This window comes from Anopheles coluzzii, chromosome 3 (assembly GCF_943734685.1).
Source record: "Anopheles coluzzii chromosome 3, AcolN3, whole genome shotgun sequence".
Taxonomy (NCBI): Eukaryota; Metazoa; Arthropoda; class Insecta; order Diptera; family Culicidae; genus Anopheles; species Anopheles coluzzii.
Window position 1 is genome coordinate 7,430,604 of NC_064671.1, and position 27,765 is coordinate 7,458,368.

Consider the following 27,765-nt stretch of genomic DNA (forward strand, 5'->3'; position numbering starts at 1 on the left):
TGGATATCGCACTTTGAATGTCACCGTGTGGCCACCTCCAACGCTGGAGGAGTCACGCGCCACACAAGCGACGGCCACGGCGTTCGCGAGGATCTCCCGGACGCCGTGGCCCGAAACTCGGGTGTGTAGGCTGGCTGCAAAACAGCTCCTCCATGCCACACACACACAACCGAACGTGCGAACAATTAGAGGCGTGAATAATTTGCACAAACGCCTTGGTTGCACCGGCGCTGCCTGGGCCAGCCTGTCAGCCGGCGACAGTGCGACAGTTGGCGAAGGCTACAAAACCCGGACATTCAAATCTATCGCAAGCAGTCGCGCGATCGTTCGCACTCTAAACAATGGGTCCTCCAAAAAGAGGTGGCCTTTTGTGCGCCAATGCACATCCGGTGCAGATCGGCATCTAAGTGTTTGCTGTTTTTTTTTGTGTGCTACGGGTGGCAACACATCTAGGTCTGCCTAGGTAAGGTTGCCATCATTAAACATCGTCCTCATTCCCTTTGGCAATCGTTCGAAGACATTTGACCGATTGTTCGGCTCGTGGTAGATTGTCTGGCCGACGACATCGATCGACCAATCGAAGTTACCAATCGGCTAACCGACAGCTAGCAGAGTTATATTTGCTACACCGCCACGCGATCGGCGCAGACTGGCTGCATGGTCGATCGACACATTTTTAATCAAACTTCAAACCCTTCAACAGGCGCTTCATGCCACAGTGCGACGAAAAGTAGTTCGGCCCCGGAGGGAGATAAAGTAGCCTAGATAAGACCCTTGTACCGAAACGGTAGGGGCCGCCCGATGACAGGGCGCCTGGTCCGCTCGTGCTCGCCCGTGCAAACCGCTCCGAGGTGCGTTGGACGCCGTGGCTGCAACGAAGTAATCGCGTGCGAGCGCGCGTGCCCGCACGATCACGGGGACCCCAAAACATCACCCAAACCATCCCAGCGGGAGAGCGTGCACGATCCTCGAAACCACAAAATCATCATCATCGTAATAATAATGTTCAACATGTGCCACATAGAACGCTGGCGCTTCTCTCTCTCCACCGGGACACCTCATCGATCGTGGTCGATAAGCGCGGTCAAGCGGAAACTAGTAGAAACCTCCGCATGCTGCCCTCGAACGCGGGTACGTGCGGAGAAACGGGAAAGCTTGATTGTAATTAGCGATGGGTACGACCCCCATACGAACCGCCCTGACCGACTAACCGAGAGTCTCGTTCGATCGAAACCTGCGTTATTAAAGGTTAGCTTAACGGCTTCGCGACGTCAACGGAGCGAGAGAAACAAACCCAAGAACCGACACCAGGTGCGCGCCTACTACATCCATTCACGCATCCCCAGCTCGGCTGGAGAGATCGAGATCGAAAGTGACATGCGCGTAATTACAAGCATGCGACTTACGTTCTGCTGGCAGGCGGCTAAGACCATACCTACCAGCAGGAGCGTTGATTGATTTCTTCGATTCATTTTGGTCACTTCCGTTTGCGCGGTCCGTGCGCTGTGGTCGTGTTTCGGACGATCGATCACGAAATCGGTTCGAAATGGAAGGCGTCGATGAGGCGGTACCTAGCACGGACTCGGACAAATGAAGACATTTTTCACTGTCACTTTCTCGATTGCGATGAAACCTGAAAGGCGTTTCGGGTCTTGTTTTAGGATGTTTTGGGGTAGTTTGACACCCACTTTTTCCCCCGGTGACCCACTGGTAAGAGAAGGTGCAAACGGAATATTTAACCACAATATTCCGTTCAATTAAGATTGCTTATCACGTGCTGCCGGCGACGTCCTCTAAACGCCGTGCTCCAATTGCTCAATCACATCCCCAACCCATCCCAAGCGGGAAAGGGGATCTAAAAGCGAACGGCTAGTAATTAAAATGCAATCCCAGCAAAGTAATGCTACTGCTGCAATATTCATCACCCCAGGTCGTTTCATCATTGCTGGTGAACCGAATACATCATCAAGCCTGTATTGCGATGATGTACTGTGCCCAGTTGTTGGGAGCCCGACGCGTTCATTGGACGCGCTCAGGACATGCTTCCAAACACAGTGTCGGTCCCATCAACACTGTTGTCACGCGGTGGCACCGTTCAGTGTATCCGGCTACTGTTAGCATGTTACCAAAAGCGGACCCCCTTGCACAGCGAGCGAGCTCTAAGGTCCTCCAACCGACGGAAGCGGACTCTCGCAATGCGCTCTGTCCCCGAAGGTGGTCAATTATTCATACACCAAATCAGTCACTTATTATTGCGTGCCGTGAATCTGTTACAAACCAAATAAATTATTACCTTCCATCCCCTTTCCGTGCCACACAGGTCTGGGTGCGGGAAGCTCACTACAGTGCACCTGACGCAAACAGACGCGTTGACAAAGTGCGCCCCTTTGCACCTAAACACCACCGTTCGGCCAGGACAGACACTCGCTCGGACACTTCGGTGGACAGCTTGTGCCATGTTAAACATCGTGCGCTTGCCGTGTGGTTGACATAAAAATTTTCACACAAACAGATTTCAATTTGTGCGCAAAGCTGTGGCTGTGCAAAGGGCCGGAGGGTGGACAATGTTTTGATGTATTTGCAGCGAAATAATTTGCGACCCGGTTTTCGGTGAAACATCCCAAACGGGGTAAAAACTACTGGATCATGTCCGTGGATGACAGATGACACTGTTGTGACAAACACACACACACACACACACACACACACACACACACACACACACACACACACACACACACACACACACACACACACACACACACACACACACACACACACACACACACACACACACACACACACACGTGGGGGAGAAGTGGATCTTGCTCCCCGAACAAACAGGTTCGGAAAGGGTCCCTTGGGAAAACGGGGCAACTTTCGACGCCTTCCAGAGACATTGCATTATTTGGAGCAAATTCTTTAAGTGAGTTGTTCTTCATCAAGTCGAGCAACTGCCTGGAAGAAAGGGTGCTCTTACAGAAACAAGTAATTTATCCATACCATCAACTGGATGTGTGCACCAAAAGTACATCAACTACAACTACAACTTCTTGAACTGTTCCAAACAGGCGTCAACTAAAAGACCTCATCGCTGTACCGCCACGCTACAAACAACTCCATCAAAACGGCCGACATTTCATTTGCTCCTTTCAATCCAACTGCGCTCTGAATTTAATCCATTTAGAGCTAATAGCACTGATTAAACGTCGGCCAGAGCTGTGCATAAAGAAATTAATGTTTGCGGCAACACCAAGTCCCTCGCAAGGTACGTCCTCGGCTTCCAGATGACACACCGTGCGGCGGCGGACAGACAAAACTAAATCCCTCTGTCCCGTTGGAACACACAAAACTTTCGTTTTCCTTTCTGCCACCGACTTGGTAAGTTCGGACGACCGGCTGATGGTTGGTGCGTTCCGCATTCCCCAAGATAATCGATCTCTTTAAACTACCGCGCCGGCATGTACCGGCTCCGCAAAGCGTCAGAATCCCTGTATGCGCACAGACGACGACGACGAGCGTAGGGAGAAGTGAACCGTAAATTAAATTCCACTCCGAATGGAAACACTGCAATGGATGCGTCCCCGGGGGGGTGGAAAAAGACCGACTCAGTGGGACCCATTTTGGCACGTGAGGAACGTCGTTTAAGTCGTTGGTTTATGCGCTTTTCATAAAACGGGGTTTCCTTCTGTCCCAGTCTGCGCGCGCGTTATTCCATGCCGCAGTGTGATGGCGCCAAACGGCAAAAGTAACGCCCCGACTCGCCCTCGATCGTACTCGATCGCAGCAATTTCAAATCCCGCATGCTAGTGTGCACACGATCCCGTGATACATGTGCTTAATAAGAATTCTCCGCTGCATCTTTCTCCCTGTCGCCGCCGCCGCCGCCGCCGCTGGGACGCGGGATACTGTTTCACCTGCAACCGTGGCAATAATTTTATGCGCACATCGGTATATATCATTTCATTTGTAGACGATTTATGGTTGCTGAAACCAGCACCACCCGAGCGAAGCTGCCCGTGGCAGCGATCCCGGTAGAAGCCACGGCTGGGCCACTAGCGTGATCTTGCGTGGCCGTGTCCCCGCGCCATCAAAACCGACGCGGTGACGAGCGGTGTGCTGTGCTGTGTTATGAGCCCAGCATTCTTCGGAGCATTGTTCCAAGCTCCAGCCCGAAGACAGAAAACAAATTGAGTCGTAGGTGGACGCAAATTTATTATTTCAAACCCGCCAGCGAAGGCACATCTCCCGTCACATGCGAACCTGGCTGTTGCATGAGTTGCTGGGGCGCAGAGCGCAATGGAGCCCGCCACATTTGTATCCGCTGAAATCAGATGACCCCAGCCCAAGCACCCTAACTCCCTGTTGAAGGTTTTAGTTTTTCTACTACCGAGAAGGTTGTTGCAGTTACAGTGGAGCGCTATAAGACAAACACAATGACACAAACACACACACGGGGTTGAAGATTAATTACTCGCTAAAACAAACTCCTGGCTAAGGGGTCACTTCACATAGGGAGCAATGACGCGCCCGCAGCTAGGTGGGCCGCGGTAGGAAAATTGATTTCCCGTCCGACAAATATTTGCTTCTGGCTTCGATCGATCTTCGCTCCTACACACGTTCGGGTGAATAATTCGATTTGAATTCCCTGGGCGCACGTAAGAACCGGGGCGATCATTAGGGCAGAACCTGCGGTCATACCGCACACCCACGCCCACGGCTGGCGCGTATATAGATCGTGCGGAAAGTGAAACTCCCCGTGCCGACGGTAACGTAGAGAGAAATCATAATAAATTGAGGCGGCCCATACTGCTACTCACTGATCAATATCGTGACACTGGCGATCACAGACGACACACCGCGCGTCGATACCGTGCTCGTCCTCGTCCTCCTCCTTGACGTCGCCGTGATGGTGCGGGTCACCGCTTCCGTTGCCACTGTCGTCTGCCGGCCCGTGACCGTTCGCCCGGTTGCCGCTGCTGCTGCCGTTGCTGCTTCTGCCGCTGCTGTTGCTGCTGCTACTGTTGTGACGGTGCTGCTGCTGTTGCTGCTGGTGCTGCTCCTTGTTGTAGTGACTAGAGTCAAGATCGTTGGACGTATTGTACTCGTCCTCGTAGTTGTCGCTGTGCTGGGAACCGCCTGCGGGATGTTGCAATGACGACGAGGCAACAATAGGAGCAGAAGAAAAAAAAAGAAAGAAAGAACAATACAAAACTTCATTAGCATACGCGTGAAAAGGTGAAAGGATTCTATTGTGGCCGCAAGAGCACATCCAGTGAACAATTAAGCTGGTGATACAATTGCAAATAACATCGCCGCGTGAGTGTGCTGCAATAATGATAAATGTCTCGTGTCGTCCAAAAATGGACCTGGCCCTGCCCAAGACGCGCTGTTCACACGGAGACCACTGTATCAGGTTAGTGGTGGGTTATCTGTTTGCTGCGGAGTGTGTAAGACTTGCTGCCCGTACCATACATTGCATTATTTTTGCCCGGCTGCGAAAAAGAAGCGCTCCGTTCAAAAGCCAATGGTATGTACATCGAATCTATTCGGTAGACACTGCACACTGCTGTGTAGAAGCTGTGGAAGCTAGTTTCGGCAGGCCAAAAGATTGCTAGACAGATAATCGATCAAATCGGCGGTATGTGAAGCAATGATATACACCCGGACCGGTGCCACTCCCCAACCGGAGGCACCGGAGGACACACGAGAGAGCGAAAGGAAAGCAAAGCGATCCAATAGGCTTTCGTGGGCATTCTTTTTTTCTCCCCCGTTATCCGCCAGAAGAGGCAAAAAAGCAGTAGTTTTGTTGATACAAACCGGTGACTGAATCGCATCAATCACTTTTTTCTTCAGACCCCGGCAGCCCGCGCATTCACGCGCGCCCGCTTTGAAGGTGATCGTGTGGAGAGAGGCTATGGTCGCGCGATCGGTGAGCGCACCAGTCGACCGGGTTTTTCGTGTCCAGATTCACTGGTCACCGGTCCGAAACGTGTGTGCCCCGGGAGAGAAGTGAGATCACACAGAGAGACAGAAGCGGCAGCATCCTACCAGCGACGCTAACGGTACCGCGTCTGCATTCATAACGTCCACCTTGCCTAACGTCCAACCCCAGCAGGTCACCCCGCTCAGTCCTCAGGATTGCAGAACCACATTTACTACACCGAAAACGGACCCCCGAAAACTAATCTATGCCATACATTCCGCCCGGAATTTCGTTCCAACACAAACGATGTCTTCGCCGAGGTCATCATCATGCGCGCACAGGTTGAGCAAACGTTCCACCACCATTTACCCCAGTGACTGAAGATGCCAAACCTCAGGGGCCAGGAAAGGGTGGTCGGCGGTTTGCTCCTTCAGAGCCGAAACAATCGACATCCAAAAAACAAAGATCGCCTCTCGTCGGGCTCACCCAAGCCAAGGGGTCAGGTCGGGTGCCTGTAATCAATCATTTCGATTCCGAACGCCGTACGCCGACGCCACCCGTCACTCGGTTCGAAAATTGAAGATTACCGGAATCGTGGAGAGGGACAGTGTTTTTTTTCTGTCTTGTCTTATTCGGGGGCGCCGAAAACACTGGCGAAACATCCCCTTCTACTGCAACGCCGTCTTCGGTTCGATTATTCCGAGCACTAATTGTTTTTTTTTGCTTTTCGTATATTTCAGCTAGATCTTGAACCATTCAGCCGTGACACATCCTTGTGCGGCTGATAATGTGCTGAAAAGTGTGCAAATGCAATCTGTGGAGCTGTGGAGCCGTGTCACCGAAATGAAAACAAATGAGCACCGGTCACGGATTTTGGAACACGTTTCTAGATCACACAGCTTTAGTTTCTATGCCTTTAAAAAGATACTCACTTCAAGGTATAACCTTTGCAAACTTCCACTTTTAACCTTTCACTACGACTTGTATGTCACGAATTGGACACCGCACAGTGAAGTATGAAGATGCACCAAGAAGACACTACGATTACTTGCTTCTGAGGATCTCCCGGAACTGCCGGAAGAACATCCGAACACGTCTTCACCTCAAGCACGATTGCTGGACTGTCCGGAATCAACGTCGCATCAAAGCAAGTTCTCGTCCTAGATGTCTCCCCCCACATGCACTTCCGCTCGCACCCGCTTACGTGAAATCCTTTCCCCCCACAGGTCACATATGCTTCATACACACACAAGCAGGAGGCATAAACCACACGGACCCCTCTTTGCAAGGACCTGTACACGCAGTCAATCGTATCGGGCGGCTACTCATAAGTCACGTCAGGTGAGGGAGAACCCTAAAACGTCCACATCACTCTCTACCTCACTCTCTCTCGCTCTCTCTCATTCATGCTTCCTAGCAGGTAAGTGCTTCGGATGGGTGCTCCGGGAAGCGACAACGAACAAAAGGAAGCCTCACACACACACACATACAGAAAGTCACGCACATTAGTGCACGGTTGGATGGGAAGGAATATCCCCCGCCTGTGCGCGCGAGAGTTGTTTTGGTTGGCCGACCGAAGGACCTCTCGATCTGTGCTTCCCCTACTTGCGCTCACACAATCATAACGTGTCGCACGATATGATAAAGGATAATAGCCCCCTGGAACACCGTAATAGCCAACCATCCAGCCTGGTTGACCATGGGCACACGATTTTCTACCACCTGTACCAGCAGGCAGGCCAAAAACGCGGCAGCTCAGCTCGAATCGAATTTCCATATGGAAATAATTGCTGCTTCCGTAAGCGGAACGGGAAAATTGACCTCGCTAGTAGCTTTTCGTTGGAGTTGCTACGTTTTCAACCTAGATCATCCGGTTCTATCCTTTTCGGTGTTTGAATGATTAAAAACTTCGACTCGATTAGTGTTAGGCGATTAAAAGAATTGATTGAAACATTAACGTTTAATTTAATTAGAAATTCTTCGTTTTCCGTTCAATATTCCCGATGAGCGATAGCAATGTATAATTACTAGACTGAAATGAAAGTTTTCATTGTAATACTCTTGTAGGCTACAAACAATTGAAATCTTCACTCACTTTTTTAACATTATCATAAGACATCTTCCCTAAAATATGACCCTTTAGCGAAAGTTTCCCACGCAACTCGTCCATAAAGAAATGCTCCCACAATAAGAACCATTTTCATGCGACCATATTGCACCAGCAACTTCAGGTCTGGTCTGAGAAACATTAGCAATAGTGTTCTTCAGCACAGAACAGACACAACAAAAAATGGAACACCTCCAACAGATGGGCCTCCAGCAACGTTCCTTAATGAATAAGGGCAAACCCCTAGGACAGTTTCTCCAGTCTACCGCGGCGCCCCTTTTGCATCGCAAGAGCAAGCACCGTCATATGGCACCGTCCGTTTTCTTCTACTTTAAGTTAGAGTGGACCTAGGACGATCGCAGATGGTTCAAGTTGCTGTCGGTGACTTACTGGAAAATGGTTTTCCCACGAGGTGCGTTCTACCGTTGAAGATACCTCAAATTTGCGTGGAGGAGCACAATTTTTGGAGCTGAAGAATGATAACGCATCACAACCAAGGAAGCGTTACGTTTGTGAGAACTGTAAGTTCTCTCAATGCTAGTGTGTGCCATATGGCATCATGATGCAATTGAAGGTCTGGGAAATAACTTTTTTTAAGCATTTCTGCTTCAAAATAAGCCTACTCTTTGGTTTTGTTATTAGCTAAAGAATTCAATAATATGTTAGACTGCGTTAAAGCAAAAATAGTTCTTATTGATATGCATTAATGGAGATAATTTAGTTAGTAACGGTTTTTCCTAAACGGCTCTCAAACTTTGCAACGGATCACGGATTCCGACAGGTGTGTATTTCGTATGCACCCTTCCTTCAACTGCATTGGACCACTACAAAATTCTAATGGGCAGGGACAACCTGCAGTAAAAGCCTTTACGAAATTCATAACATTCTGAGCTCCCAAAGCCAAGCCACCTACTCCACGAATGTAATAAAACCGCAAACGAATGCTCACCACATTGTTGAACTGTTTGAAACAACAATCAGGACTTGCTTCTTGTACATTCGCTTTCGTCCTTATAGAACTCTTCTTGTGGTTTTTACTCCAATATTTCCGCACCACTCATAAGGACGCAATCCAAACATGGCATGACTTCACGCTGCGATGTCCAGAGTAAATCAAACGATGACAGATAAGGTCAGCGTCGCTGTTGTCGTCATCAAGCTGCATAACCCTCGCATTATAACACAGCGGAAGTGCACAGAACGGCGCGTGCTGTCTTTAATTCCCCAGCACCGGATGTAGTCCACAACGCAGGACACCCCCGCATCATCCACCTTGCCTCATCTGATTTTTTCTCTCGCTCTCCCTCAGGTGTGCGTGTGCATTTTGGGACGAGATCCGTGATCACCAACGGTCGTCAAACGCAACCACAGGAAAAAAGACTACAGGCACTATCAACTCGGTTCCAAGTGGATGATTTTACCAGATAATGGAAATGTCTGGGGCACTGCTTCGGCCCCGCACAGAATGGTACTTTCCGGTGGTTTTTTTGACCCCGTGGGCTTGGAAAAGTCAAATACGCGCACGAGCAACGGTTTTCCAGTAATGTGTTGGACATTACGCATCGAGTCAAGATTTAACCCCTCAACATGAGTTATTTTCTAGAGGGGACACTAAAGGCTAGCAGGACACTGAAACAAACATTTTGATGTACACGCCATGTAGAAAAGAAGTCCAAAAGAACTGCACGAAGCAGCCAATAAGTTACCTTTAATTTTCAGACTCGATAGCAAATCACGAAACTCGCTCCCATGCGCTGAGGTCAACATTATTGCCACGTGACGATTTACGTGTGAATCGAAACGCCACCAACCGATAAGACGTCGGGGGGGGGCGGTACTCTCAAGCCGGGGGAAACAAGTTTTATTACACGAGTCAGTAAAATCGCCACCGACGCTCGTTAATATACTGCGTAATCACATTGCGTCTGCCTTTCTTTCCATGCGGCGTGTATGTTTTTTGCCCACGGTTTCAATTAACCGTTCGATCTCATATGTTTGCGTTTATATAAAAATAAAATCAACATAAATAAGGGAAGGAAGGCACTGTCGTTGGTGGACGCCGCCTTTCGGTGGACGCGATCGTGAGAAAGATTCGCTGTGTCGTGCCGTACTGGACCGCGAGCGAGAGCGATCATGCGTATGTAAAAAGGACGTACCGAAATTACGAGAAACAATAAAAAAGCTGCCATGGAAAGAGAATGATATTACCGATGCCCTCGAGGTTATGGGAATCTTCTGTTGGGAAATTTTCTTGCAGTACATGAAGTATACACCTCTCATACGTAAAAATTTACATAAATATGTTTTTAAATTCATGTCTTCTGGCATTCCTTGCTTATGAAATTTAATTCAATTTTGTGGCTATAATAAGGATATCAAATTTAACACATTGTATAACAACAACATGAACACATCTTCATAAAACTTTTAGCTACGCTTGCGTGTTACATTTCCACACACCAAAGCAGCCTGCAAACACACATCTCTAAACGCATTCGTAATGGCACAATAATCACTACAATCCCACACATTGGCATGCCATGCGGGGAGTGAAAAGAGCAACACCCCTCCCTGCAAACAGATGCGGGTTTTCCCACTTTTCAATATATCTCCCGGTCATCACCGTGCCGACCTTTCGCCCCGGACCGAACGCAAACTCCCCCATGCTCTTAACCTACTCGCCCGCTGAATCACATGTCAATAAGTGTGCAGTATCAAACGAATGTCCTTCCCACTGCCTTTCCCCAATGGTGCGAAGGAAATTAGCTCCGAGAGTTTGCTCGCTAATGTGGCCACCGTACAGTCGTGGAAAACAATTGTCCATGCCCGTGCCCAACTCCCTTGCACACTCGAGAGAAATTATAATTTATGACCAAATCTCCTATCACCATTAGGCAATCAGCGGAATCATGAGATGCGACACTGCTGATAGTGTCCCGTGGACGAGGAGCTCGTGACCACCATTCGATTGTCGTTACCCACCTCCCTCGAAGACCGGCGCTTGCGCCTGAAGTTAGTTTAATGCAATCAGCATAAGTAGCAGAAGCAGACGGCATTGCCATAACTTCGTTAGCAGGCTATTAGGATGATTTTTAAACTCCGGACACTGAGCTTTCTCCCAAGCGACAGTGAAAACGGGAGATAAAATTAGCGCTCCGATTGTGTGCTACAAATGCTAACACTGCTAACATCTAAATAACTGATCCAATCAAGATTTATGGTTTGCTAGAATTTCTAGTCAGATTACGATTGGAACAGAGGAACAAAATCTCCATCAACTACCGGTTTATTCTACCGTCGCTACAAAATTGTTCAAATAAGGATCACTGCTACCCATAAAGCGCGCACACTCACATATCTTACGTGTAAAAACTTTGCTGTTAATGATCGGTTACGGATCCGAACAGCGATGCACGCGCCCATCCCCGCAACGATGGAAAAATTGATGGCCCATTGCGAGTCGACTTTTTGTCCGTCCGCTCGCTTCGCTTTGTTTTCCCCTTAAACATCCGTTCCGCCGCTTTCTCGCTTTCGATCATTTCTAGATGACATAATTTATCAATTTACACCCCGCAAGCACAAACACAAACGACGCAGAATAGAATGAAGAACAAAAAAAACAAGCATCCCGATACTCAAAGGAAGATTCACTCGTGCCGATCCGGTACCGCTACCGATATACCCATCTGATGTGTGAAATTATTATCCTTCATCGGGGGTTCTCTCTCTCTCTCGACCGCTCTCGAGTGCAACCTACCCAGTGCAACCGACTTTGCCCCCATTGTTTGTATCTCTCCGTTCCGAGATTACACCGTCGCGTCACAAATCATGTTCACGACACGGTGTAACATACAACGCACCCATCGCACTGGGGCATATAATTGTAATCGAAAGATAAATAAAATGTTACAGCCCGGTACGGTGGTACGGGGAAAAGGCACACACACAACGATGTCCTTTTGAAAAGGCACACGGACCACGCACAAGAGCAGAAGGCAGCAACAAAAAAGGTTGCCAATCATAATCCACCCCTATGCGGATCATGGCACGCACCACGGACGCAATCAGCAGACGTGCAGCAGCACACGATTAGGACCCTTTTCGGACGCCCGTGATGTAACGCGTACGCTCATCGCATGATTCAACAATCCTGTAACTGCAGCCGCTTTCGGGTGCATTCATTGTGGTTGTGGTCCTCCCCATGACGATGGTGTGTCCTGTAATGGATCCGACAGCCTGCCGACACCGCCCGCCTTTGCCACATTAATCCTTTACGTCAACTAATAAACTGTCAGCTTCCTCGCATTGTTCCTAATCACCCGGTGGGAGACGGAAGGAGTGGGCTACGTCATCTCCAGGGGAAGAAGAAAAGATAGGCACAGAGTTGTGACCGAATGTGGTGGCAAAATCAATTAACTGAAAATTGTCCCACCTTTTGCCGGTCGCCCCACGGACACAGTTCAAGGTCGTAAACGGGTTGTGTGAGGATTTGTCCCTCCGCGCCGGTTGCTCTGTGTGGGTAACCCTTTTTATCCCGCATGTCCGTCGCTGTCATCACTCTCACTGTGTATCGGTCATTATAATCTTTTGGTGACAACGTTGCGTGCGATCGATCGATGCCGTTCGATGTGGGATGGATGATTAATAGATCTCGCCCATCCTATGGGCTACGAAAAAGGGAATCAATCTTCAAGCCGTACGTAACGCCGTACGTTATAAATGAACGCGTAGCGGGCTACTAGCTTTTGGACTGGATGGTTGATATCGAGATAATTCTCAGACGTTCAGCTGTTACGCTACCATTCCTAACTCTATCTTTATTGCTGATAAAGTGACATTTTTTATGTAAGTTGCTTACTTTGTGTTATAGAAAATTATATAAAAAAAGATAAATGTATTCTCACGATATGGTATGCAACTAATAAAAAAACTGTGTGTGACACAAGCAAAATCTCACCCCAGACGGTGTGGGGCACACTTTCTACACTTTAAAATTACCATTAACAAATTCATCAGCACCATCCCAATCGTTTACATGGAAGTGTGACGAAATATTACCATTTTTTTATTTAACAAACATCTTTGTTAAACACATCACACAGGGATCATAAATTAGCAGCATGGACTAAGCACAAAAAACCCTGCATTATGCACAAAAAATAGACTCCTCACATGCACGCCCACCAAACAAAAAATCAGGGTCTGTGAAAGGCAAGTAAAACAAGCCATAAAAACAGTAACTAATCCAATTTGCATATGCATTGGCAAAAGGGGAAAGAGATTGCGTTGGCTCGTGTCTGGCAATGCGCCCATACTTCCATAAACCCAACACTAGGTGGCGCTGTATGCAGCCACCTGGTAGTAACGGCGTAACGACGGACACGCGATAATCATCTAATCGTGAGGATTTAAATTATTCCCTTTTTCGAAGACGTACAAAGACAGTTTTTTTTTTCATTCTCATTCTCCGGCCGTGGAAAACGATTAGTTGAATTACTTGTGCACACTTCACTGAATCTCACACCACGATGCAAAACCGAATGCAGGGCACGTGCCAATCATGCGGAAAAGAATATTTGTTTTTAATTGTTCCAGTGTGCACCCCTACCAGTGATGGACCCTTTGCCGCTGTGCTCTTTTTTTAATCCTTTAATCCAGTTCGTAGGCTAAATAGAGCGAGAAATATGCAGTGATATTTGCATGCCTGATTTGTTTTTATTGAGTGTACAGTGTATGTGAGAAGTGATCAGAAGCTGCTTAAACCTTTCCAGCAATTAAATGATTGCATCTACTTCACACTTTATAATCCTTCCAAACAAAAAAAAAAACTGTCGCCACATCTGCATACATTTTTTAAGCAGATCAGCTCGCGCTGATAAGAAGCACGCATCACAGTGGACCCTAACCGTATTGCATGAGATCACCAGAATCTGTACTTACCCGAGCCACGTTCGCTGCCTCGCTCGTCTTGTCCATCGCGCGGATGAAGAGGAACCTTTGGTCGTAGCAACAGCTCCCTTCCGGGACTGATATCACATATCACTTCGTACCACAGCTGAAAATAGATCGACGACGCGACGAGCAGAAACCCCGGATGACCGGCCGTGCAAGTAGATAAAAAACGGAGGGGAAGAGAAACGGAAACAAAACGTTAAACGATTTTGGACAATGAACAAAACGAGCAAAACAGTTTTCTATCTTTCTCGCTGCCAGACTCACATGACCATCTTTCAGAAAGTGCTGCACGTTCGCGTCGGCCGAACTGGAGCCGCAGCGTATGTGCTTCATCCAGTTCGTTGGTTCCAGCGTGGCGTCTAGCCATCCACGAACGTCTAAATCTATCACCTAGAAATGGAAGAGACATAAAATTACATTAATAATTCGTCCTAACAAACAGTTTCTTATTTCAAATTCGCTGTAAAACAGATAGAATTTGAAATTAGCGAGAGCGCCCTCTTGTGGTTGCTCCTGGAAGCATCTGTGTCTTAGGTTAGCGAAGACAACCACCACCTATATCTAGATCAGTTTTACAGGGTGATTGTCAAATTTACGGGTTTTTTTCGTCACAAAACAGTTTTTGTAAGCTCGCCAAGGATTTTTCGGTGCGAATTTCCCTCGCTGGCGACGGTTTTGATGTTTTGAGCGAGGGCTTTTGAGGGTTCACGCTGGCCGCCAAAAAGTTCGCGCTGGTGTACGATTATGTTGGTGGGCAAAATTGAATGACCAAATATGTACACTCCTCCCCTCCCTCCTCCCCCTGATTAACCTCACGGGGTCCTAAATTTCATGTGTATCAGTTTTTCGTGTTAATTTATATACTTCTCCAATTAATTGATTTTCTTAAATAATTCAATGATTTCTTATGATTAAAAAAATATTATTATGAATAAAAATATTAAGCCAAAAAACATATCTTAAGCATATTCCTAGCAGTGAATATTTAATCTTTATATTCATTCCTATTTCAATCTGAACTACTTTATGCAATGGCTGAGCTTCACACCTCGTCAACCTACTATTCGACAGTTGTCGCTACATTTCAAGTTGCGCATGTCCGAGTTCTTGTCCCTTCTGGCAGCCAAGTTGTTTCTCGCCCATTCACCGTAGCCCATCATCGCTTCTCATCTTCTTTCTATCTATTTTCTTCATACATTTCCTCGCCATCTATTTCTTTCCACCTTTCGGTAGCGTTTCAATTCACGCAAGCAAAGCCCTACATTCTTGACATCTTTCCTTGTCCGTTGTATCGAGTCAACAGAATAGCCCGGCAGCCATTGTCCAATCACGAACGGGAAACCCCTGGACACGCTACAAAAGGGAAAGCACATCGCATTCGCTCCTTTTGCGGTAAAGCCATCTCTTTCCCTATCCGCTTCCTTCCGATAATCCCGGGACAAGCAATCGTGAAGACAATCGTTCGATGGACCCGATTGACACGTACGAATTTCCTGACCGGTGTGTCCTTTCATCCAACTGACAACAAAACGCAGGCGACTTTCAGGTGTAACCTGGTTCCTTTGTGTTGTGCTGCGAAAGCAAATTAAAATTTAATTTTCATTTCAAAAACCGGATTACAACACGGACAAACGCTGTGTCCCAGTTTCCATTCCGCACGGGTTTTCGCTGCAGCAGCATAAAGAAACTCATCAGAACCTTCGATCTCTAATCCGAGGGTGTGAAGAAACGGATACTGATCCTGTTGGACCGATAATGGGATGCTTTAAGGGACACATGGACGTATGCAATCTCTAGCATCTTGAGTAGATTAGACAGTCGTCCCGGTAGCCCGTTGTAATCCCGTTTGTTCCGTCTACATAGCAAAATCGGGCAGAACATATGAAATATATTTTTCTAGCGGACAATGTGAAAGGACCTTTGCTATACCAAATGCTCGTGTGAATACGTTTAACTTTGTGAAAAGGATATCTCTTTTCCACGGAACTCTTAATAAAAGCAGTTTTCCGACAAAGTGACATCGAAAAACCGTGTTCTGGTCCAGAGACATAACCTCACAAAATCTTCTAGGCAAAAATCAGATACAACCTTTTCACCTAACCGTCAACAATTCACACCCTGTCTGTCCAAGGCCCTTTCACATGGCAACACCAAGTTCAGCTTTTCCATAAAAACCGTTCCCATTCTCTATCTCGGTATCTACACACGCTTTGGCACGTCCGATACGCATAACATATCTTCTTGTCGGTCAATTTCTCATTTCGAAATCCAATTCTGCTCAATGGAAGATCGCCTAGGAAAATAATTAAACCCCGTCAGAGGCTCATAGACAATGCCGCTCCCGGGAGAACGAGACGCACAGACAGAAGCAGCATTGCACCCCGGGCAGGATTTTCTAGAAGATACCCAGCATGTCAGACAAGCGCAGGTCCCGGGGACGAAAGATGATCTTCGTACGTGATGTTGTACAATATACAAGTGCCGCTTCTTTCGCCCTGATGCCGCAACCCATTACCATTCACCTACTTTTGAGTCCGGCGCGTTTCGATGGACGGAACCCCGGTGGTGTGTACGTGAGCTATCATCGGTCGAACGCACAACGCACACGGTTCGTTTTTTTAACGATCGGGACACGATCGTCCGACATTGTTTGGACCCAGTGGGAAACGTGGTGTATGGAAGCGTCAGGAATTCATTATTCTCTCCCAGACGACCGGGTGAATTGGTGCAAAGAGTTTGAGAAATGGGTCGATTCTTGGTGGTTGTTTCGTTCCTTTCGGGGTGTTATTTTCACTCCAGTTTGATGTCCGGTGGCGACGGACTTAATAGCTGTGACGGAGTGAAAATGTCGTTCTGCGCATTTATTAGCTCATCACATGAAACGAGAGGCTCCAATAAAACAGGATTACTTCATGCGTCAGTAAGCTACTCATCAGAGAGATTGCACAAGTCAAAAATGTTTTCAACAAGATGGTTTTAATCAATTGAACAAGGTCTTTCCAAAACTTCCCCTTTCAAATAGAGCTCTCTAACGGCTCATCTCATCCATAACCACATAATGTGCTTCATTGAGAAGATAAGCTCATCACACGACACACAGACACACAATTCAATGGCATAAGGACAGTGTCAAGAAGATTCCTTCCCTAACGGAGGAAAGAAAACACCCGATAGACAACACTACAATGCCCACGGTTAGTTCAACTGCAGTCATGCATGATGCAAAAAAGGGTGCGTTGAACTTCAGCGCTCGCAGCATATGGCTTAGAGCAGTAGCGGTAGCATATCGAGTGTGTTTGTTTAGGCATGAGGTACTTGAGTGGATGATACAGAAGAAAGTAACACACTCTTGACTTTTGGCGAGGTATCACAAGGGAAGTCATCTGTTCGGAAAATGCTTTCGGCTGGAACCATGAAGAATCGCTTCCTTCGAAGTAGCTCTAATAAATGGGATCTTGTGTGTCACACCCCTCTTGAACGAATCCTCTAGGCGGAAGCCAGAATTTCACGCTTAATTATAAACTTATTAAACTTGTATGCGTCCTCAATCTATGCGGTCCACATGGTTCTAAAATTACAATCACAATAACAATGATTTTCTTCATTCTGTGAAGAATGACAGCTAAACTGAAAATTTACGAGTCGGTTTAATGGTCTTTCGGGGTTTCACTACTCGATACTTGGGTCGTGCGTGGCTTCTACGATTGGAATGTACAGCCGAGTGTGACAAAAGGGACATCCGCCCGCCCATCCGAAACGGGAACCATGTGTCTCAATTTTCTTGTCGTGGAAAATGAGAATAAACGACAGCAATTAATAGATGTCCAACCAATCTGGACCCTATGGTGCCATCCATTTGTTTCTAGCTCCTGGGAACACGGAGCGTGTTGTATGGAGAGTATGAGACACAACACTGGTGTAGCGCAACGATACTATTTGCATATCAATTCCACAAAACCCAGGGATAACGAGTACTCTATTGTCAAACCCTTGGACACTCCACCAAAGTGTCAACCGTCAACGTACGCACGTCAATCATGCTAGCTGTCAATTTCTGATTACGATTTTGGTCATCCCAATACCCATCGAAGCGCCTGCCTTCGATTTGCATCCCATAATCCCATGTAATAATTATTCATTCGATGTTGTGGTTAGCGTCTTGCACCAACACCGTCAGGATGAGTTGGGACATAGGGACATTAAACATTCATACGAAAACAGCAACTCAAGTGCGGTTCAATTACCAATCCATCGTGATGTACCCAATACCAACTCCCAATCTCAACAAACGTCAATAATCTTTTACGTGCAACACATTTCTTTCTCCCATGCTGTACCAATATTTCCGATGAGAGTTTTTATTCCTGGCACCGCAAAGCAAGGTTCGAAGGTCAAATCGAAGTGCCTCCGTTTGCAGGCTGCAGACGGAGAGGAAATATGCTAATTTCCATTACCCAAAAAATGTACTTCCCTTGTGCAGTGGAAAAGTCAAACCCTCCAGTCCGGTCACTCCGTGACGTCGCTTCCACGGTTTCATTCTCGAACAGTTCACAAACCCGGCCCTCTGATTGACTTCTTCACCGCCACCCGATCTGTCTGTCGGGACGGGCAAGCGAACGGAGCGAATCGTCGTCGTTACGTAAAAGCCGAACCCCTCTGATAAAGCGTTTCTATTTTTTCTGCTAACGCACGTTTGCCTACAACCGTCACCCCCATTCCAGGTCCTTGTTTTTCATTCCAAAAACCGCTAGTAAACACATCCTCCCGGTGAGGGCGGCCAAACGTTCGCCGTGAACAGGAGGAAGGAAAACATATTTAAAAACACTCCAAGCGGTGGTAATTTAATCAAAATTGAGCAACAATCAACCAACCAACAGAAAACCCCTTGCGGCGCACACGCTAGCACACAGCAAAAAAGGGGAGAGAATGTCTCGGGGGCGTACCGGGCGTGAATAGGGAATCTGTTACTGCCTTCCTGAGATGCCTCGACTGGGCTCGGCTAGGGATGGATCCCGAGTGTGTGTGTAAATGCATGTCAATTGCGAGAAGATGGCTTTGCGTTTAACACACAGCCAAAAGTGCGAAGCAGATTGAAACATATTTCCCACATTAGCCGAACCACCCCAACGAAACGAGTCGGTGCACCGTGTTGCCGTCTGATAAGGGCAATTGATTTTCCCACATCTTTTTCGTATCAATCGGGTGCGATAGAACGGGTACCGGAGGGAAGAGTGTACTGTGATGGATGTGATTGAACGTGATCTAGTAATGTATCTTAACGATTGAATTCTTTCACCGAGGGAGTTTATTCGTTTGCGATAAACATGTAATAAATACACCATTATGAGTATATTAACACCAACAGTATAAGGGTGATAATGTATTTTATTCATATAGCAATTTTCCAAAACCATCCAATCATCTTTAAGCTGCAAATGCTTCAGATTACAAAAACCTTTTTCTATCTCAATTTCATACTTCGGCAAAGAACAAACGTCACTCTTGTCAGTGTCTCTCGGGAGATGTAACGGTGTCATCTTTTAAAGGTGACAAAAATGCTTCTTTCTCTTCATTAAACAAAAGAACCAATCAAGCAAAGGACCTTCCACACCTTCTTAGCATTGCCGAATGTCCTTTACTGTCACACCAGCAAGGTGTCAATAATTAAGCTCCATCGCTCAGTTATTCACCACTTTACAGTAAGCGGTTTTTATTGTTCGCTTCTAATCCGTTCTTCCTTTGTGCGGTGGCCGTCCACTTCTGGAAATGGTGAAATATGGAGACTTTCCTTGAAAAACGGTAAAAGGCACGGCACGATCTGAGGAAAGCCCGCAGGTAGCATTAATATTCATTTCACTACCGTTCCTGTCCCGCTACCGACGAACATCGACGTCCTCATGGACTGTCCATGACAATGCAGAAAAGGAAATGCTGCACGACAAACAAAACACAGGGGACATCGCAACGAACAACCAAAACCATGGAAAAGAGAGAAATTTCATTCATTTACATGTATAACACCTTTTGGCTAATGGTGATACGCCTCTAACTTGAACGGCTAGACACCAATACATCCGAAAAATTTGAACAAACACATCTAAAATTCGACCGAAAAATGCAGCAGTTCCGAGTTGCTACAAACTTCCAACGTTTGTTTCGCACCAGCTAATCCGGTCACCTAAACCCCTAATACACCAACCCCTTTTTCAGCCGTTGCTCAGTCCACTGCGCGCGCTCTCTCACTTTGAATGTCCCTGTACATATCAATCATCAAATTCACACCATTCTGTTTGTGCAAAAAGGACACCGACAGTAGCACCACCAAGCAGAAGCGATGTTCCAACAGCAAAAGGACCTCAGATTGAAGTTTACTGCACCAGCCCATACCGTGGGTAGCTTAGGGTGCTTAAAGAGGAATAGGAACCTCATGATGAGGTTTCGCAGATCATACAAGATATGATCTACTTTTCCATCACAAATCGCGCGTGGTTTTACGGTGACAACAACGGTGACGGAGAGTGTGTGATAGCCAGCAAAACATGGACCCTTCCAGGTTGCTGCATGCTCTCCGAACGCAAACATTTCCCCTTGCACAGAAGGACAGATGATGAGACCTTCGGTCGCTTCTCAATTTACGAATACGGCCAATAAACTGGCTGGCGGAACTTGCATGGGAAGGGACTCCTCATTTACACCTGGACGAGTGTAACCATCTTCAGATGAGTTAGATACGGAAGCTTTGATTGTGTGTTTGGTGCAGAGACAGGACAAGGGAAACGTTTTGGAACCCTATGCCGCCAAAATACAGCGAGAAGGGGGAAAAAAACGGTTGACACCGAATATCATCAAACCCGCCTCAACTAATTCGATTTTCAATCAGGAAGCCTTTTCCTTTTGCACCTTCTTGTTTTTTTTCCTTCGAAATCGTTTGAAGCTACAAAAAATGTACGGAAAAAAGGATCGAAAAGGATTAGAGCCTAAAACGGGATATTTTAAGAATTGTTCCTCAACTGTTTCTGGAACCATATCTTATCCTCTTCTCAAAAAAGATTATAGCGACAGGCCCGGAAGGCTCGTCACATCTTTGATAGATTTGTCAATTTGCTCTAAATTACCCCCAGAAGTTTCGGTTTCTGGGTGGCGCTGTATGTCTCTTTAGACAGTTATGAGGCTAATTGTGGGATAGTGTCCTTCGTATTCAAAGGCATCTGTTACAGTTTCAATATGCAGCGGTGTTTGTGATAACCTGAAGAAATTTGCCCTCAGTGCAGGACTCTAAAATATTTTCCTGGGGACAGTTAGATTCCCTCTTGGCAAAATTCAGTGACTCTATCTTATAACTTGCAGTTGAATCTGCTTGGATGTCTAGTACGCACCATTTTTCCCCTTTTCTTGGTGGATTGCATTGCAGCCACCTAGCACTGTCAATCATTTTCTAACATTCAACACGAAGATGACAGAAGACGAGTTACCTGCAAAGCATTGTCTTCTTGAGGAAATATCACATGTCGGACATCTAACTTCCAAATGTCCGAATGTCCAAAATTAGCATATCAAAAGACTTCTTCTAGCATCCAAAGAAAACCGTTGCTAGAAAACGTCTGACTACGAGCACAATGTATTACGCACAGACCACTGAAGTCCTTCATTGGAAAGGGACATCGATTGATTGAATAATGGTAACTAATGTCGCTACTTGTTAACTGATTGGTAACACTGCAAACCCGTCCGGGCGCCATCAGAAACGCGATGACCTGTAAAAGTCAGACATTCGTCACAAAATAAATATCATATTACGGGTTCACCACCCCACTTGTAAGCGGCAATGCATCATAACGTTCATCTGTCAATCAAAATATTGTAGTTAGTCGACCTGCTCTAACCCTTCCATGAGACATAGCTAGCTGAAGGAATTAGGCACAAATTCTTCAAGAAAGAATTTTAAGAAATTTTAGGGGTAACTTAACGGTTTTTTTTTTAAATTTCTTGTTTGGTTCAGGAACGTTTTTTATTGTAAAACTTCTTCAACATTTCAGTATAAATAATAATGAAGATAGAAGGATATAATTCAAAATTGTTTTGAGTACAGCTTCTATTTCCAGCAATCAATATAAATTAATAGAATAAATTCATTCTGAAGTTGGGCCAAATACAATTTGTTTGAAATGCGTATCACTTGCGCTGTCGCTTAATTTCATCAACATGTTCCACCAACAAATAAATACAACTCCTATGCTCCCGATGTTGTTGATGACACTCGATAAATGGCGTCACATTTCGAGGTAATTAATGCAATGCTCGGTTACGGCCTGTGTCGATTTATCGGGGCGTAAATTATGCTTCATCCCTAGCATCTCATCCCCCATCATCGTTAACCTGGCAGCAGAACGGCACCAACATGGGAAAGGGGCGACTCATTAAAATTTTAGCGCTGTGACAAAACTACATCACGACACAACTGTTCATGCTCGGCTGTGCATAATGAATGTGGGAGGAGTTGCGTTGATAAAAAGGGCTATCCCGACTAAACATCCCGACTGCCCGCCGCTCTGCCCCGCAGGTCTGGTGACTGTAGTGAAAAGTTTGACGAACACATTTACAGCAACATAATTAATATTTCACTCCCATCACATACTGGGAGCGCTGCGATTGTCCAGTACGTAGCAGCAAACTACATAGCAATATCAACCCACCCGCTCACTAGCTCGCTTTGATGTGCACGAGCTATCCTGTCAAGCGCGGAAAAGCTTTCACGCAAAATGCAATTGTGAAAAGTATAATTCAGATTCCCAGAGAAAAAAAAACAAACGCAAACGAACATTGCAACAATCAACCATAAGCCCCACTGCACTGTAGATTCCATGTTGCGCGTACAAAAGGCAAGCGGAAAAGAACGCTACCACCTCCCAGCATTAATCCCAGTTGTATGAACATGATATTTTAAGCATAAATTTTTAATCATAATTTTATTGCAACTTTTTAATTTTAACTTGCCCACTGCACTGAGCATTCATAGCTCCTTTTTCCATACCCTTCCCCATGAAGAGGGCGCTTTTTACCCGTTTCTTTCACCGCAAACTTTCATCACTAAAAGCATTCATTACAAAACAGGACAACAAGCGAGCGGACTGGCGGGTGAGCGCGGGGAAAACTCAACCCAACAGTCTGATTGTTCATTTAACTCTAAATAAAACTTGCGTTCTCGTTGTCCACGTTTGATGTGCCCGTAGGATGGTAGGGTGTATGTGAAAAATCTCGTCGTAGGGTACCATTTTTTATTCATTGCAAATTAATTTGTCAACACGTTAATATGTTTGCAAAATTCAAGGAAAAAAGTACACACGTTCGGACCAGAGTAATGAGGCGATCGAGATGCATGGAACCGCAAACGCAATATCAACCGCCCATTACGCGTGGACTTTTCCACGGTTGGTTGGTTCCTTTCAATTGTGGTTGTGAGTATAATTTATTGTTATAGGATGTATGTTTTTCATGGAAAATATGTTCCGAGATTTTTTAAATTGAACATCAGGAAAAGATATTGCGAACCGGTAAAAATACGGTACTAATGCTTCAGATCGAATTTTTGAACTAAATACTGCAAATATTGCAAACAAAATTTAAGCAATTTTTCCCTTTTCCAAACACACACTTTCGTTTCCAAAAACACTGGTTTTGGACACTAAACTGCCATCAGTTTACGCTGCATTAAGTAGCTCAACCTAGAGACCTGGAAATTTACGACGGTAATAACAGACAATGTCCTAGCTTCCTTCCACCTTTGCCATATCCGGCCCGGCAAAAACACGACAAGACAAACTGCTGTGGTTGTGGTGCAGAGCAGCTACGGCAGGGAAAAAAACTAAAACCTAAAAACCCAAGACCACTCTACTGTCCAGTCTGTCGATTCGAACGGAAAGAGTCCTTCCCTGCAAACGAGGAACTAAGAAATAGGCTACAAAAAACATAAGAAATACGAAAACCGAGTGGTTATGCTAGCTTGTCGTGCTAATTCTTCCTTTTATTTCTCAGTTTGCTTTGTTCAGATGGCATGTTAGCATGTGACGACAACTTGTGTCTTGTGTCTCGGGGTCGAAGAATACCCACCGGGGGCCTGGATGGCCATCTTCACTCACTCAGTTTCGTTCATATTTCTCTCTCTCTCTCCAGAAGCCACCTACTGGACAGTAGTTTTTCATCCCCAATTTCTCTCTAGTTGGGCTTGCTTCGGTAAACGACTTATTTAGCTTTTTTGTTGTGTATTACAACCAGCACTACTTGAAGAGGGGTACGACTGCACTACGTACAAAGGAGCGAGGTATATCTTAATAAATGTGTTTGTGTCATGTTGCGGTGATAGTACCGGGTTAGTGTCTTGATTCGCAACCCTCTGCAGCAGTGCGGATTCGAACCCAAAATTTCCCCCAACCCACTGGGCAAGTGGGTGAAAGCCCTCCTTCACCTTTGCCAAGAAGCAAGCCAGAAAACAAAAGGGGACATTCGACACAGAAAGCAGGGAGCTCAGGAAATTTATTACATTATTACACAATTCATTCTTCACGAAACGCGCTGCTGGAAAGGGGGAAAAAGAATGGCCACTAGCGATTAGTATCGCCAACCGGCCTAGGGAAGACCCCGGACAGTAGTTCCGTCGTAAGCTGGCAAGGATGTAGCAGGATTTCCTTATGTCTATTTAGCAACCGGTGTTAAATATTGGATATCCCTACCAGAAGGAACCTTTCGTGAGGGGTGTCCTGGGACCGGTTAGTGCCGAGGAGGTCAAGTGCGTGCAACTGACTGACTTGATATTGCTTTATGATTTATCGTTTATTACTTTTTATGAGAGTGTGTGCGCCGCAGGAGGGAAGTCCTGTTAGCTTTCTGTTCGCCTGCTGGCGAAAGTTCATCCTGTCTTGGGGCAAATCACGTCCAATGCCCTTTTGCTATTAATTAGTTGCTTGTTTGTGGAAGTTATTTCATCCTATCAATCTTACTTCGTTGCAAGAAAAACCCGCCTTGGGTTGGATTGCTAAAGACAATCTTGTCAATTCGTATCTAAACTACACATTTAAACTCAAAAAGTTTTGAAGAATAATGGATTGTTAAATTGTGCTTGACATCAGATGTTACTCCTCCACATCTGCAACACATCAGTTAGATCATTCGCGCAATTCCTGTATTGATTGTTTTCCTTCCCACATTCGCCATCAATAACCGATCCCACTGACGCCACTCAACCGGCACCATCCATCCGGTGCACCGCACGTAACATAAATCATAAATCTCATACGCAAGCAATCAAAAACAGCACATTCCCAGCGCCTAACCGACAAACGGTCCCAAACATAAATGATTAAGCAATAATAATAACAGTGCGCGATGATCGTGCGTACCCCGCAAGCCAACAAACTGACGGCCGCAACCAAGTTCAAGTGACGAGAGAAGGATGATTACGATTGCAACCTTTCCTTTTGGTTTGCTAGTGCTTGTTTTTTTTATCCCTCAGCACAATTTTACGCACGATTACATCGCGAATCCATTTCTAACAGGCGTCGCCAAACCCTTCGAACGGCTGCGGAGATGCGCAACGCGTGAACTCACTTTCAAAACGTTCGATAATCGACATGCGAAACATTTGCGATGAGTGATTATCTAGCCTGACGATTGGCATACAGAAAAGGGGAAGGTAGTGCTTATCATAACGTCGTCGGAAGGATGTGTCTTGCGTAAACGGTTGCACGGATGACTCAGGTATGCTAAAGACAATTGAGCGATTTCTGATAAAGTCAATCGATTGAAAGCGAATTGAAGATAGCTGAAATGACATGTCAACTGGCCAGACTGGTAAATCCCGCTCTTCAGTCGCAAATCATTCAGTTATCTTTTCTTCAAACACACACACACACTTACACTAGCCTCCTGTCTCCAGAAATCGATCATCTTAGCCCTGCCCGGTCCTATGGGCTAGGAGAGTCACAAAAACACAATGAGGCATAAAAAACTGGCCCAGGGACGACAGGGTCATCAGACAATATAAACACACCTAACGCCATCAATAAATGCCCGTTTCGATCAACGACAACAAAAACAAACACCATCGACAATCTTATCCTCCTCCAGCTTCGTATCACCCTACAGCTCTATCTTATCCTCTCCTCCGATGGATTCTTCGTTCTCGGTAACAATTTCCTCGCAACATAGCCACTCTATTGCGCACACCTTCGGCGTGGCTCGTGCACTACACAATTGTTGTGACACAATCGTTTATCTCCAACTGTCACCAGTGTCGCTGTCCCATTTACCTGGGGGTTTGGTGTAGATCGATGTGACACCCGGACACAATGTCCATCAACGGCCATCGGGATGGTGTCGGGGACTCACCGTAATTATTCCAAACCGGGTGCGGGAATCCCTCCAGAGAGTGTCTCTGTCACCCAATAGAAAATAGAGCATTACGCTTCCCAGACCACCAGACCACCAGTCAACGCAGAGGTGCGCTTAAGCGGAATTAAATGAAGATCGATAGCAATCTTCGGAAGAGCTTGGACTATCAATCACCTAATCATTGGCCTATGATATTCGGGTGCGGGTCGTTGAGGAGTGTTTTGGCCGGACAATAGCCCTTTTACGGAGACGTAGAAGTGTTTGCGTACGTGACGTGCTGTCAAGTAGCGCCGTCCCAGGGATCGATGAGTTCAGACACCGGAAGGAGATCGATTTCTTCTGTCTTTGGGCGTTTCACCGGATGCACCTTGAAAGGTGTTCAAGAAAGCAGAAGTGTATTGCATCATTTGTTTCCTTGTGCAATGAGCATTTGCAACTCAACAGAAATAACTCGAGAATATTAAATCAAAATAGTATAATAATTTATTACACGGAATGTTAAAATCTTCCAAAAATGAAACAAATTACAGTTACAGCAAGAAATATTTCATTGGCAAAATGAAGGTGAGGTTTTTGGTATATTTCCTCCAAATAACTCTAATCATTATCCATTGTCAATATAACAAATAGAGATGTCCCATGACAAGGCTGTTATTAATGACAAATGTTGAGGGATGCAGCTCAACTTGGGACGATGATGTTGCTAAAAATATCAATAGAAACGGATTGTACCGAGAAAAATGTACAATAAATACAGATACGACACTTCAATAGCAATTCAAGAGGACTCTCATCAATGTGTTCCTCTGATCATGTCATGTACCTCACGATAATTGAACAGAGTTATCATTCGATTTTGTTAAGCTTCTGAGTCATTTATTCGAAAGCCAGCTATGTCCCATAAGATTAGTTTTACCACAAATGTTAACAAGCATACAGGTTTTTTTTCTTCACGCATCGCTGTTGAATATGTTGCGAAAAAAAGATCAAAGATAAAACAGCATTATACCCCAAGTAGTCACACTACCGAACAAACTCAACAGCACCCTCAATCGGAATTAACAAACGGTAAAATACCCTAAAAAAAGCATATCACGATCATTAGTACAAATAACACACCCGTCAGTGATGCATGTAATCCGCACAGTCTGGCAGCACAAAACGCAAACCCGTGAAAATACAACCACAAAAAAACCATCCGAGGGATTCGCTCTCCTACGAGCTTAATATTTGCGGCACAAAATGGCACCAACGTTAAATAGCTTAAACTTATTTGCCAGTAATTGTGATGTGTGTACCGTACTACGAGGAGGTAGACGGTAGGCCGTTCTGCTTCAGAGATAGAGCGCAACAGTCCCATATATTGTGCCGGGCTGGCAGAAAAACCCCTCGA

At 45.9% G+C, this 27,765-nt stretch overlaps 1 protein-coding gene across 5 annotated transcripts in view; it reads right to left on the reverse strand.

Annotated features, from left to right (window-relative positions):
- LOC120957437 (histone-lysine N-methyltransferase PRDM16) overlaps positions 1 to 27,765 on the reverse strand; it is a 93,538-nt gene that overhangs the window by 12,742 nt on the left and 53,031 nt on the right. For all 5 annotated transcript variants that reach the window (XM_040379644.2, XM_049608616.1, XM_040379647.2 and 2 more), the window contains 3 exons: positions 14,253 to 14,378; positions 13,974 to 14,088; positions 4,821 to 5,139 (listed from right to left, as the gene is read on the reverse strand). In XM_040379644.2, coding sequence (XP_040235578.2) covers positions 4,821 to 5,139; positions 13,974 to 14,088; positions 14,253 to 14,378 — 560 coding nt within the window. The remainder of the gene's footprint in view (positions 1 to 4,820; positions 5,140 to 13,973; positions 14,089 to 14,252; positions 14,379 to 27,765) is intronic.